The 14,250-nt window shown below is 42.9% G+C and overlaps 1 protein-coding gene across 1 annotated transcript in view; it reads right to left on the minus strand.

Annotated features, from left to right (window-relative positions):
- Window positions 1–7,744: 7,744 nt before the first annotated feature.
- The window catches only part of WDR82 (WD repeat domain 82), an 89,806-nt gene continuing 83,300 nt past the window's right edge, over window positions 7,745–14,250 (minus strand). The window contains exon 9 of the mRNA XM_030208504.1: window positions 7,745–9,761. Coding sequence (XP_030064364.1) covers window positions 9,732–9,761 — 30 coding nt within the window. The 3' untranslated portion in view covers window positions 7,745–9,731. The remainder of the gene's footprint in view (window positions 9,762–14,250) is intronic.

Genomic DNA, 14,250 nt, shown 5'->3' on the forward strand with positions numbered 1-14,250 from the left:
TTCAGCCTGCCCCCGACCGGCAAGTCATCCAGCAGAAACACTTACTGCGGCTCTGCTCTGCTGGAGCCAGTCAAAATCTTGCCCCCCCCCCCCAAATGCCTAAGAGACTGGAGAAAATTGACCACATAAGCTTTGGAGTGGCAACCAGTACTCACCAAACAAAAAAGTTAGTACAGAATTCAGCCCAAGTGGGGAAAATACATAGCATGGACAAAAAGTTGTGATAATAGAACATAAACTGTAGGTTTCTGAGTTTCAAGTGAATGTGTTAAACTTAGTGGAAAAGCAAACTACTTCTGTTCAACAAGCTGATTCCTCAGTTTCTGCTTTGATTAATGGACTGTCAAGTTTAGAACTTAAATGTGAAAATTTGCACAACCAAGTACACAGGAGGAATCTTTGATTAATAAACTTTCTCAGGATACTGAGAGTTTCTGCTCAGGAAATGTTCAAAAAATATTTGCTTTAGATCCTTTGTTTTCCTAAAGAGTCATTACCTCCTGTCCTAGGGTATTCTATCTTCCTCCATTTAAGAAAAAACGTTGGAGAGAGAAATATTATTATTTATTGCATTTGTACCCCACATTATCCCACCTTTTTGTAGGCTCAATGTGGCTTACAGAGTGAGGTTATTTTAAAATCAATACATGTTTTAAATACAGTTAATCATAGGCTAATGTAAAAGGTTATGATAAAATCAGTACATGATTTAAATACAGTTGATCCTAAGCTGATGTAAAAGAGGTAGTAGATGGGCAGATGATGGGTAGGTTGTGTGCGAGTATTTTAGGTGTGTTCGGATGTAATAGGTGATAGTTTGTCACCTATTACAGAAGATACTTTGAATTTAACTGCTTTTCTTGAACTTGTAATTCTAGCCTTGCTGGTTGCTACTATGGCTTTGGATTACGATAGAGACTGGCTTCTGAGGATTTATATCCGTCACAGAGGCACTTTGTTTTGTACAATGAAAGTTCATATGTTTCCAGATGTGGGTAAAGTTACTCAGAGATGTCCGTAAACAATTCCTACTTTTGAGACCTAGGGTGTTGGTCCTGGCGCTCTTTTTCTTTTGAAGTTTCCTTGCCAGTGCAAGGTTAAATGTAAGAATGAGAATTATATAATTTTTTGATCTTTCACAATTGGTGATGTTTCTCAGTAATAAAAGTGGATTAAGGTCAAGCTTTGGCAGCGCCCACTGAGTATAGTTCTGAACTTCTTTCTCTGATTAGGTTATCTGCACTTTAGGATATTATTCCCTTATCAAGCTAAATGCTTATTTCCACTGTACGGATTGATCTCCTGCCTCTCTCCAACAATTGTGGACTTCTGGGATGGTATATTAATTGATTTCCTGGTATCTAATGCAAGAGTTATGTATTAATTTTATTTCAAGAATGTTTTCTTGATATATTTTTTATTGTTACATTTGTATCCCACATTTTCCCCACACGTTTACAGGCTCAATGTGGCTTACATAGTACCATAACGGTGTTCGCTAGTTCCAGTATGAACAAATATAACTTGTAAACAATAAAATAAAGGTTAAAAAAAAAGCTTGTCCCCTGCTTTGACTGGGGAGCTACAGGGGCCTTATGTGCACTCTGTTGACAAGAACGAGCTCACTGGGGTTGTGTCTGCTGAGGCAAGCAAGAGCAGGATGCGTACCTACACCTCCGTAATAGGCACCCTGTTTCGACTTGCTCAAAACCTCCTAGATGAGGAGATAGATGCAAAAGGCATATGGCAGGACAGTGAATGGTATCAGTGTGCGTTTTGATCTGGTCAGCAACCTCCTCCACCTTCTTGCAAAAGGTTATCCCGCAGGCATGGGGCATCCGCCAATCTCTGCTGAATCACTGCTTCCAAGTCAGATATGCAGCCATGAGTATCTATGAATCGCTATACTTTGGGCAGAGAACCTGGAAGCACATTAAAAGTGCTGTAGATTCCCTTGGCCGAGAATTTTCGACATGCCTTCTGCTGCTTGGCCAACTGGCAAAAAGTGATTCGGTCAGCTTGCGCACCAAGACCCACAAGTACATGCTCGTGAAGAGCTAGTATGATTGAATACCACAAGCTGAGCAGTCTGAAACATCTTCCACCCAAAGGAATCCAAGGTCCTAGCTTCTCTGTCCAGGGGCACCAAACTATAGAACTCTTGGCCCTTTTGAGTGCAGATTCAACCATCAGGGAATGATGAAGAAGCTAAGGCTTATCAAACCCAGGGGTGTTCTAAATCTGGTTACAGTGTGTCAATTTTTGGGAAGTACTATGACAAAAGAGGGGACTCCAATTTCGCAGAACATCCTGCAAGATCTCGTGCAGTGGGACCATCACAGCCTCTTCAGGAGGAGACTAATAATCCAGGACCTTGAGCATCTTGGCCCTGGATCATCCTCCACCTCCAAAGGAAATGGAATGGTAGCTGCCATTTCCTAACAAAAGAGGGAAATGAAAAGCTCTGGAGGAGACTTTCTCCTTTCCTAACATGTCAAGTATATAAGGACTTGCTGCCCAATTTACTTTATTTATTGAGGAAATGCCCTACACCAATGTGGTAGAGGCAATAATATAATGTCCAAGAGTATGGTTAAGTGAACAGGTTGAAGAACAAAGCATGAGAAGCCTCTAGAGCCCATTACACCTATTTCTTTGAGCCAATGAGGATGCTGAGGGCTGGGATCCTTTTTCCACTTGGGCTACTAAGCCGTCTCCACAGCATCTCCAACTGGTGTGAGGAATAGAAGCTGGGCATGAAAATTAAACTTGGGTCTGGGTGCTGAGCACTGCTAGTAAGCAATCAGGCCCCTCCTTAGCTGAGGTACTTCTAATGCAGAAATTGGCACACAATACAATTTTGTACTATAGAGATACTTCCCAGAAAGGCTTGTTTAGTAATATTTTTATTTAAGTAAAAATATAATTTACAACTATAAGGATATTGAAACAACAGAGCTCACTACACAAATGATTGCAGGGATAGTGTCCTTCTGAAGACCCCACTTTTGTTTCCCTTTATTTAAAATGCTGCAGAATAATCTCAGCAGATAAAACTTGGATAAAGACAAATACCAGCAACAAAGAATGCATTCAGGTTCACTTCTATTTAGATACTGGCTGAGACAGAACAGATAATTCCATTTAACCTGCATCCACAAAAAGTTTAAAAAAAACAAAACAAAAACAAACCTTTACATAAAATCATACACATACATTTTTACCTTTCACTTCTCTGCTGTTAAACATCGCCCATCTGCTGAGAAGTCAACTTAACATGGAGAGTAACTTCAGTGTAAACTTGTTTGGTAAATTGATCCAGGAACTGGTGGGCTGTATCCGCCTACCAGCAAGTGCAGATAGAGAACACTGAAGAGAAAGCAGTAACTCTGGACATCCAGAACCTTACCCCTTCAGCATAGGTCGTACCCCAAAGCAGGAGGTAAGAAACAACAATATTAAAACATGAACACTCCTCACAACAATGCGGCAACAGCCAACAGAAACCCTGAGATTCCAGGGCAAACAACTTGAATAGAACAATTGGGAGCGCTGTGAGAAAAAAATTGCAATACTCCTACATCTGCAAAACTATTTGCTCTTTTCTTCTTTATGTCTTGATCTCCGCCACACAGAAAAAGTAGTATCTACAACTGAACACCCAGTGCGCGGCCATAACAAAAAAAAGGAGGGATCCTGGAATCATCTGCTACAACTAAAGGAAAGAAAATTATCAGGTGATACATAATTTTACCTTCCACAGCCTCAGCAGCAGATGAATCCAGGAACTGGTGGGATGTAAAAATGCAATCCCTTAAGAAGGGTGGGAAGATGCAGCTCCCCGTGAGAGAACCGTCATCCCAAAAAGGGCACCTCCTCTTGTTGCAGCATCAAACCTATAGGGTTTAACAAAGGACTACCGGGAATCCCAGGTGGCAGCTCAACAAATGTCGTCCAAGGAAAGCGCGCCCATTTCAGTCCAAGAAGTAGCCTGCACTCACGTCGAATGAGCATGCAAATCATCTGGAGGAACCCGACCCTTGACAAGGTATGCTGAAAAAATGGCTTCCTCAAGCCACCGAGCAATTGTCGCTTTGGACGCCGCATAACCTCTTCTAGGGCCGGACAAAAGAACAAAACGATGATCCGAGCAACGAAATTCATTGGTCATTTTAAGATAGCGGAGAACAGATCGATGAACACCCAACAGACGAAGCATGCAAAATTCTCCAGAAACTCCGACCTCTGAAAGGAGGGAAGGAACAGAGGCTGACTCAAATGGAAGGCTGACATGACCTTAGGCAAAAAGGATGGCAGTCCGCAGAGAAGCCCGAATCCAAAAATTGGAGAAAGGGTTCCCGACAGGAAAGTGCCTGAAGTTTTGAGATTCGACGCGCCAAAGTGATGGCTATCAAAAACACTGTTTTAAGATTAAGATCTTTATCAGAAGTCAAACGGAAAGACTCAAAAGGTGCTCCCCTAAAGTGCGCTAAGCACAAGATTCAACTTCCAAGGGCACAGTCGCCGAATCGGGGGTTGAAGATGAAGAGCATCCTTCAAAAACCAAACGTCAGAATGAGCCGCTAGGGAAGAACCAGACACTCGACCCCTGAAACAGGCAAAGGCCGTGAAGTGCGCCTGAAGAGAATTATACGCCAAGTCCTTTTGCAAACCCTCTTGCAGAAACGCCAAGATCTGAACCACAGACGCCTTAAAGGGGGACCAAGCTTGCTCTGCGCACCAGGGCTCGAAGGTGCACCACACACTCTGGAGTAAACCGTCGTGGTGGTACGTTTCCGGGCCTGAAGCAAAGTAGTAATGACAGGATCAGCATAGCCCTTCTTCCTCAGTCTTGCCCTATCAAGAGCTAGGCCATAAGACCAAAGCGGGAGACATGTTCCATCTGCACCGGACCCTGATGAAGGAGGTCAGGAAACAACAGAAGCCTCAGTGGAGGTTCCACCAGCAGACAAACTAAATCTACATACATACCACGGACGCAGCAGCCAATCTGGAGCAATTAACACTACGGGACCAGGATGAAGACCGATCCGACACAGAAGATGTCTGATGAGGGGAGGAGACTGCGATTTCAATGCAGGGGGCCCGGCCTGATAATGGATGGAGGGTAGGAGCGGCGGTGACCTCGGGGGGGGGGGGGGGGGGTGGAGGAGGAGCAGTGGCTGCGGCGATCTTGGTGGAGGGGGGAGCAGTGGTGGCGGCCTTGCCCCGGGCCAGTCTCTCGGCGGCCCTGGCCACAGCCATTTGTTTAGCAGAGGCCCTGACAAAGTCATAGAAGGCATCCGCCAAATAGGCAAGGGTCAATTCCATAGGAGCACCGGGAATAGGAAATGACGCAGAATCCTGGTCTTGATCCATACCCTGTTGAAACCAGTAGAGACATGCCCTGGCAGCATAAGTACATATGGAGGCTTGTAAAGCCAGGGTCGCCACATCAAAGGAGTGTTTTAGCGAAGCCTCCAGACGCCTATCCTGCATATTTTTAAAGAGCAACACCCCCTTCCACCGGAAGCGTGGTTTTCTTAGTGACTGCAGTAACTAAAGCATCTACCTTAGGTAACACAAAAGTGTCCAGCGTAGCATTAGACACGGCGGGCCATAGCCCTAGCCACCTTCAGGATCAGACCACTGAGCGGAAATTAACTCTTGAATGGAATCATGCATCGGAAAGGATTTAGATGGCCTCCGCGTGCTAGCCATCTTAGGATTGACCGCAACGGACGCCTGTTCCTCCGGATCAGCAATATTGAGAGCTTCGAAAGCCTGAGAAATCAAAGTAGGCAGCTCATCCCGATAAAATCCTGACCGCCGTGGGATAATCCTGCTCAACAGGGCACAACTTACTTTCCTCTATTTCCTCTAATCTAGAAGGGCGGCCAGAATCACCAGATGCTGCTACAAGTGAAGGAGGAGGAGAATGTGGACCCACAGATCCCCCTAAGTGTTCTGTACTTAACAGCAGGGTCTTCAATCTGAAGAGGAGACCAACGTCCCCATGACCAGGCATCTCCTTTCTGCTCTCAAGCAAGGTAGAATGGGCAGAAGGGAGCACCGCAGAAGAGGCTCTTTCATAAAATAAGCCTGATGGAGTAGAATAAACTCAAGTGAAAATCCGTTCCAGATATAACCCATCTGAAGGATCAACGTTAACTGAAGCAGCCGCTGTAGAGAAAACACCCCACGCCCCCCAGGGCCAAAGAGCAGGAAGCATCGGAAACAAAAAATTGCGCAGGATCAAGTCACCTCCTAAGCAACCCCAGCCTGCACAGTCCTGTCCGAAGTACGAGAAAACTCCCTGAGTAAATCTACGGAGCTCTCTTTGCCGGAGATCGCATTGGCGACTTGGCAAGACAAGTTCCCGCTGCGGAACGGCAAGAGCCACAGCAGGAAACACCTTTTAACAGCCTCTGCGGCCCAAGGAAAACGCCGCCCAGAAAAAAGAAATACTCACAGAGTAAGCAGGAGAAAGTCCCAACTGCAGCGGCAGCTCTCAAGTGAGCCCAAAGAGGCACTCCCGCTCCCCAACAGCTCGGCAGACAGAGATGCAGAGAACAAGACTGCCAGGAGGGCTCCTTTTTTAAGACTTTTTATTTTTCCGGCTGTAACTGCAGTGCTGTGAGAAATTTTTTTTTTTTTGCACAACCAGGAGCTGAAGGAAGAGAGCAAGGGGATACAGGGTAGGACAGGGACCTGCACCAATAAGTATGTCCTCAAGGTGGGCACCCCTCTGCCACACGCACCAAAGCTTAACTGGAACAAGGCCCAGGAGCTCCCCACAAGTAATCCAGGAGCTGGAAGGAATCCGTCCACTACCTGCTGGAGATAGAGATATGCTGAAGTGGTAAGGGCTGAACATCCCAGAGTCACTGCTTTCTCTTCAGTGTTCTCTATCTCCACCTGCTGGTAGGTGGATACAACCCACCAGTTCCTGGATCATCTGCTGTTGAGGCTAATGAAAAGTTTGTTAGGTAAAGGCTCCAGCATGATTGAGGAAGCATCTAATGTCCCCAAACTGCTTTCTAAATGCAAGTTCTTACTAATGCTCATCCACTAAAGAACTTCTTGTGACAGGTCGGCAAGTTTCTGGAATTGTTTCCTTCAACAGCTCACTTAACCTACACCTAAACGCTTACTGGTTTGATTATACAGCTTTCCATGTTTGTCTTCTAAAACCCATAACTGTGAATCAGTGTACAGATAAACTATTATACGAAACTACAAAGAATCAGGTTATCTTTGCAAAGATAGGACAGGTATTTGTCAACACTGTCTGCAAGACCTTTAGCAGTCCATAGAATAGTTGTACTGTACAAATCTAATCAGACAGATCAACCATGGGAATTAGCACAAAAAATATAATAAGGCAAAGCAGCAGGTTCTCTTCAGCAGATAGGTTATATCCTTTCCATTACCAGAAACTAGCATGCATTGTGCTTTCCCTTTAGAAATTACAAATTGCTCAGATTTATGATTAACTCTTGTAACAATTCCAATATTAATGGATAGCTTCCATACAGCTTGGGCAGCTGTCACACTAATACTTTTACTCAGTGCACAGAAGTGCTAGACTTCCACCAGGCATGCCTTCTACCTCTAGATTCCCATATTTTTCCTGTGCTAGGAATTTCTCCTCAATCTTTGTTCCACAGTCAGTCATCCTCCACAGCTAGGCTCACTGAGAAATAAGAAAACATTAACTAAAAAGCAAATGAGGGGCGAGAGGGGCAATACATTCACCTGCTATCACAGCAAGGAACAAAATCCCTGGCTTACCCCAACAAAACAGACCTATAATTTTAAGTGGCTTAAAATAAACTGAACTGGTACTGTTATACCATTGTACCAGAGTACAGTTGTGGCTGTGTGTACCTACTGTTCCCTGGCAAGCAGCAATGCAAAAGAGTAAACATAGGAAAAGAAGCTTTGCAGAGTGGAGGGGCTGGGGGGCCTGCTGGTAGCCCAGATGAGCTCCTAGCAAATCCTTTATACTGCAATCATGGCTAGAGCAACCTTTTATAAGACTGTCAGACAACACATGACATGAACAAAGGGATAACTGGATTTATTAAGCATGCAAACCAGGTCTCACTCCTCTGCCTCCCTTCTACTGAGACCAAAACGTTTTGCATCTCACCACAAGGTGCCCACCAGTGCAGCTTATTTTGGCTGGGGGAGGGGTGGGATGGGGGCGCAGCAGGATAAGCTACAGGTTAAGGCAGTTTGATAACACAATGATTTAACTTCATGCTACATTTCTCGAGGACAAATTTGCAATTTTTGAGAATTCTTTGTCCATCCTGAACAAAATGCCCATGAGATGACAGATGAAGATTATCTTACAATTCTAAATACTCTAGTTTTGCCATAGTTGCTGTCATTTTTTGTGTGTTTAACTCATTCTAATCTAAGTGATAAACCAACTACACAGGACGTTCTGAAGAGCAAGATGTCACCAGCAGCTCACCAATACTTTCATCCAATGCGTAACTGCAAAAAAAAAAAAAAAATTCTCTACACAAAAACAGAAGCTCCTTTCCTATATAAGGTAAACAGTAAAGGAAATGGTAAGGAAAGGTGAAACAGTTGCTGTGTGTTAAATGACATAGTAAATAAGAGGGATACATGCCAGCTGGGGTGATGACCAACTTTAGAACAAGACCTGCAGGCAATGGATTCAATCATAACTTTGCATAAAAACTCTTAATACAATTTTGATTACAGCAAAGAAAGGCAAATACAAAGACCTGGCAATACCACAAAATTCCAGCATATTTACATTTGCAAGTGCAAGAAAAAGCAGTATATCATTCAAAACATTTGATCAACCTGAACTTTGCAATACTGGCTAATATTAATAGTCTCTAATATCCAAAGTCATTAAAAAAAAAAAAAAAAACCCTCCTCCCTTCTGCAGGCCTACTTTCAATATTTATAAAAAGCAGTGCAGAGTTTCAGATGCCATACTGATACTGAAGAAAACTGGAATCTGGAAGTTGTATTACTTTATCAGACCCACCAAAAGTCACTCACACATCTTTTGACTGTGTCGGAACAACAAAAGGTACAACCCACAAAGGACGAAGAGAAGAAAAACAAAACAAAACATAAGTGTCCAAACGAAGACTGGGACTTGCTTGTGACTTTTAATTTGAAAGCTTTTTCCTTCCTCGAAAAAAAGATTCAATTTTTGTGGAGTTCCCTATGGTGGATGGCACAAAGCTGAAATTTGAATGCTCATCAGATGGGGCAAAGCCCAAGCTACCGAAGACATTGCCTAAAACATCTTCCTTTGTGTTGTGGGCTTTCAGAAGAAAAGCTTAAGGACTTGGCACGGAAGACATCTTAAAATAATGAAGTTTCCATGGGTGAAACAGAAGAAAATGTGTGGCCTCCTATGCACCACAGAGTTAATATAATCACAAAAATGAGCAATACATCTTGAAAGAAAACATTTCCAGATGAAAAGAGCCCAAGCTGAACAGGTGAAAGAACTGTCTGGATCCTGCTTTTTAATTCATCTGATCCAGAGAGTAAAAACAAACACAATCCATGCATGTCCTTTTGAAGGAATATAGTCACAAGAAAACCTTTTCTTTATTTCCTAATCCATGCCCATGAAAGGATGTCAGCATAGAATGTATGTGAAAGGTTGGATTTGATTAAATGCCATTTATTCATTTTCAACACCTTGTTGATGAAAATTGTTGCTGTCAGTCATCTATCGTTGGCAGCCAAAATGCCTGGAGAAAAAAAAAAAAAAAGAAACATAAAGACCAGAAAGCTTGCAACAACCCCTTCTAGTGTACCTCTTCACTACCCTGTCCAGATAATACCCCATACACCAACCTTGCAAGCCTAAACAGCCCCACCACACTCAATCCCCCATTCACTACCAACTTGAAAATAAAAGCTGCACATGTAATAGGAAAGGCTGGCACATAAGCCAAATGGAGAGAAACTGCAGGCTCTCGGCATGTATTAAGCTTAATCTCATTATCTTTCTCGAGAAATGTCAACGTCTCCCATAGCTGACTCAGGGCCCCAATGATATGGAAAACTAAATGGAAATTGCTGTGGCACACTGTTAGGCCTACTGCAGGGAGAACAGAGGCTTCTCCTGCTTGACACGGAAGATTCCTAGCTTTCAGCCCACAAGCTATGGACAGAAGCTGGAGAAAGAAGGCAGGAATTCTCTACATACAAGTGTCTGCAGTATGCAATGGGGAAGAAAGGGCTGGAAATAAGGCAGATACACCAGAGGCCCTCTCACATACCAATTTTATACATATACATACACAAATGTAAACAGAAACATAACCAGCTAAAGCATTGTCTTTAGAACTGTGTAGTCAGTGAAGCACACACTTTTGCAAATATTTCCTTATCCAAGCCAGACCAATCTAGAAAAGTTTTTATGTCCCTCTGCCAGAAGATGGAAAAATAGAAACATCACTCCTCCAATTTAGAGGCAGTGCTATTTCCCCACCTATCAGTATCTTTTTTTTTTCTCCAACAATCGGGATTGTGGCAGCAGACTTACAGAACAAACATGGGGGACAAAGTCTGTCCCAGTCTCCGTGAGCTCTGTCCCAGTCTCCGTGAGCTCTGTCCCCATCTGCACAAGCCTCAAACATTTATATTTAAATCATTTTATTTAAGTATAAAAAGAAAAATATTCTATACAACTCTCAGAAGACGTCCTGGTAGTTTTAACATAAATAATAAAAGCAGCAATGTAAGATCAGAGATCAAGTGTTTATTTCAGTAGGATTAATATCTGCAATCACCTATTCGGTCTAATATGAATAATGTATTCGGGGGCCGAATTGAATACGAATATTTGAGATAGCCCTAGTGCCACACCAAAACAAACAACACACAAATGATGTGATTGAAAGTGCTTCATTTACATCCAAAAGCAGTCTCTGCAGTTTTTCCTGTCACTGAATTTAGTTACCAACTATTTAGCTATAGGGAATTTTTTCAAAACCAGAGTCAGTTTTAACACATGGCTACTTAGACTCCAGAACATATGGAAAACCATTTTTTTATTGACAATAAATGTCAATCATCCATACATAACAACATACAATACAATTTTACCTCACTCAAACATTCGCATGCTCCAGCCATCCATCAATATACGTAATAGTAGTGCACAGCTATATACACCTCTCACAAGATGTTACAGCTCATTATCAATAAATACAATATAAATATAACAATTTAGAACTTATCAGTTTGATCAAAAAAAGTTCACCACTAACGCTGGTTCTATAAACTAGAACCTGCGTATGTTCTATATCAATTGTCCTGTATTTGACTAGAACGAGCTTAATACAATGTTGCACCATATACGTGTATTATAAGAAAATTCTTCAGGCCACAATAGTGTTCCCAATTGATGACCGGTATCACTGAGAATATCCAAACCCCAAAATTGGGTTGGCTGGGGACATGCATCCGTGCTTGAAAACTTCAAATCGCCACTATTGTGGCCTGAAGAATTTTCTTATAATACACGTATATGGTGCAACATTGTATTAAGCTCGTTCTAGTCAAATACAGGACAATTGATATAGAACATACGCAGGTTCTAGTTTATAGAACCAGCGTTAATGGTGAACTTTTTTGATTCAAACTGATAAGTTCTAAATTGTTATATTTATATTGTATTTATTGATAATGAGCTGTAACATCTTGTGAGAGGTGAATATAGCTGTGCACTACTATTACGTATATTGATGGATGGCTGGAGCATGCGAATGTTTGAGTGAGGTTAAAATTGTATTGTATGTTGTTATGTATGATGACTGACATTTATTGTCAATAAAAAATGGTTTTCCATATGTTCTGGAGTCTTAAGTAGCCATGAACTGAATTTAGTTGCCAGTTTTCTGTTAGGTTTTTCCTTATTGATACTAGCAATTTTATAGATGCTGTTCCCCTAGTTGGGTCAGCCTGTTTAAGGCTTGTCTCAAGCTTTGTAAAGTTTGTCCCCATCCTTGTGGGCTCTGTCCTCATTCCCATCCCTGAAGTTACTTGCATGTCCCCAACCCCGTGTCATTCTCTAAGCAGGACTGTTAGGCCCCAGCTTCCCCTAGTGGAGCAAGATCCCAATCAAATTCCCAAAGCAACAGTCCTTGGGCAATTTCTACAGCTAAGCACACTCCCAGGGCCAGAATCTTTGGGCCGATTCCCCTTGTTAGAGAAAAGTATCAGTAAACAAGCTCCCAGGAATTCACTCTTTGGTTGATCAGGATTCAGCTATCAGCTGCCCCTGGTAAAGCGGGGTGCTGGCATGTATGCTCCCATGCTAGCCCTTTGATTGCCCAGAGGCAGAGAGTAGGGCTAGATCAAGAGGGGGAAGGTTACTTCCACTACCCCCCCCCCCCCCCCCCCTTCCTCTTGCCTCCATTTCTCTGTGTCCTTTTTTCCACTAAAACTCTTTCATTGGGGAAGTCATTTTTGTTCAAGATTAATTTTATTTTGAGGGAGCTGGGGATTGGCACTGAAAGGGATATCATCTGGGTTTTACACTTCTCTTGTTAGCAGGTAGTCTCCTTGCACCACACTGCTTCAGGCTATTAGACGGATATTTCCTAGGAGTAGGATACATCAGTTTTCAACCCTATGGTGGCCAAGATGGAAAGGAAGCTGTATCCCTCTTCCCAGAAGTCCCAATTGCTCTGAAGCATAGTTCTCAGGGACCTTCATAACAACTTAGCTAGGTCTCTGCCTAATCATGTTTCATACCTCCAGGCCCTTCTTCTGCAGGCAATGGTATACAGTGACTGTGCGACTTGAAATTTCTGGTTTTTGGGTCACCAGTGCTCAGGTGGATCCACAAAGTTATCTGCATTCAGAGATTGTGTGGCATGACCCTCCTATGCAGGAATGCTGTTACCAAATGACCTATGGTGAGTGAATCTTATAAGGTAGAGTTAAAAGAAGCTTTTAGCATCACTTTGCTGATGCCTCGGTAGCCTGGCCTAGCAAGAACCACAGGGATTATGACCAAAGATCTGCATTTGGCTAATTCAACTGAAGGATGGAGCCGTTTATTGGAAAAGGAACAGAGAAACAGTACCATCTATTGAACTCAACCGAAACCAAATCTATGACCGGAATTAGCCAGTTTCAGCAGAAACTGAAACTGCCATAACCCCCCACACCTGACCAAAAAGAGTTCCTCCCACCCTGATCACACTCCACCATCATCACCCCCCCGCCCTGCCCAGGCCTACCTTAACAAGCCCTAGTAGTCTAGTGGTTCAACAAATGCACCAACATTTCCTGCCCAAACCAGGATTTCAGAACAGATCTGGTGCCAATCCAAAATCTGGTCTGCCTCTAATCATCTAGTCAAGGCATTTAGGATGTCCAGAAAGTGCCAGAACACAACAGCGACTGTCTTAGCTCCCCATTTCAGATGCCTAGATTCTAAACCTACATTAGCTATTTCATTCTCTCCACCTTCATCTGCAGTCTTGTTGGAGGAGATGGCAACCTTGATAGCAGGCACTGCAAGAACACCTACATATCTTCTAGTCCTGTGGTATTTTAATATTCATACGGACCATCCAACAGATTGTTTCACCAGCAACTAACCTTACCAGATAGCTCACACTTCTCCAACACATTAAGTCCCCTACCCCACACACATGATGTTCTCTGGATCTTGTTTCCTTTACTCTGCCAGCTATAGGGCTCTTCTCTGGTTTCTACTGCTTCACATCCTAGAGGACACACTTCCCACGTTTGTTCTGGAAGTTCAGGAATTACTCTAACTGTTCACTCTTCTTGGATGCTTCTGAAAGAAACTTTGAGTTCTTGGTCAGGGCCTTATTTATTTAGTTTGTGACATTTATATCCACATTATCCCAAACAAGTTTGAGTTCAATATGGCTTACAATAAATAGTATTGGATACATAAAGAATAATGCGTAAGAAAGTAATTTGTTGTAAGAATCCAATTTTACAATACAATATCCATATCATCCTGATCAAAGTAATATCCCTCACATTTTCACCCACTGTTTTCCAAGGTGGGAGAATTGGCTTAGAAAAAGGTCAGATCCTATTTACACTTTGCCTGCAGGATTTCTCTGTTATAGGTCTGACTCCCCAGGGCCCAATGTGTGCCTGGAGATTGAGTCCTTAGGCCAATATTAGCTCACCATGGATATACCCCTGGTAAAACCTACAGGGATCCGAACCTTAGCCCAT

The sequence above is a fragment of the Microcaecilia unicolor genome, chromosome 6, assembly GCF_901765095.1.
Source record: "Microcaecilia unicolor chromosome 6, aMicUni1.1, whole genome shotgun sequence".
NCBI lineage: Eukaryota > Metazoa > Chordata > Amphibia > Gymnophiona > Siphonopidae > Microcaecilia > Microcaecilia unicolor.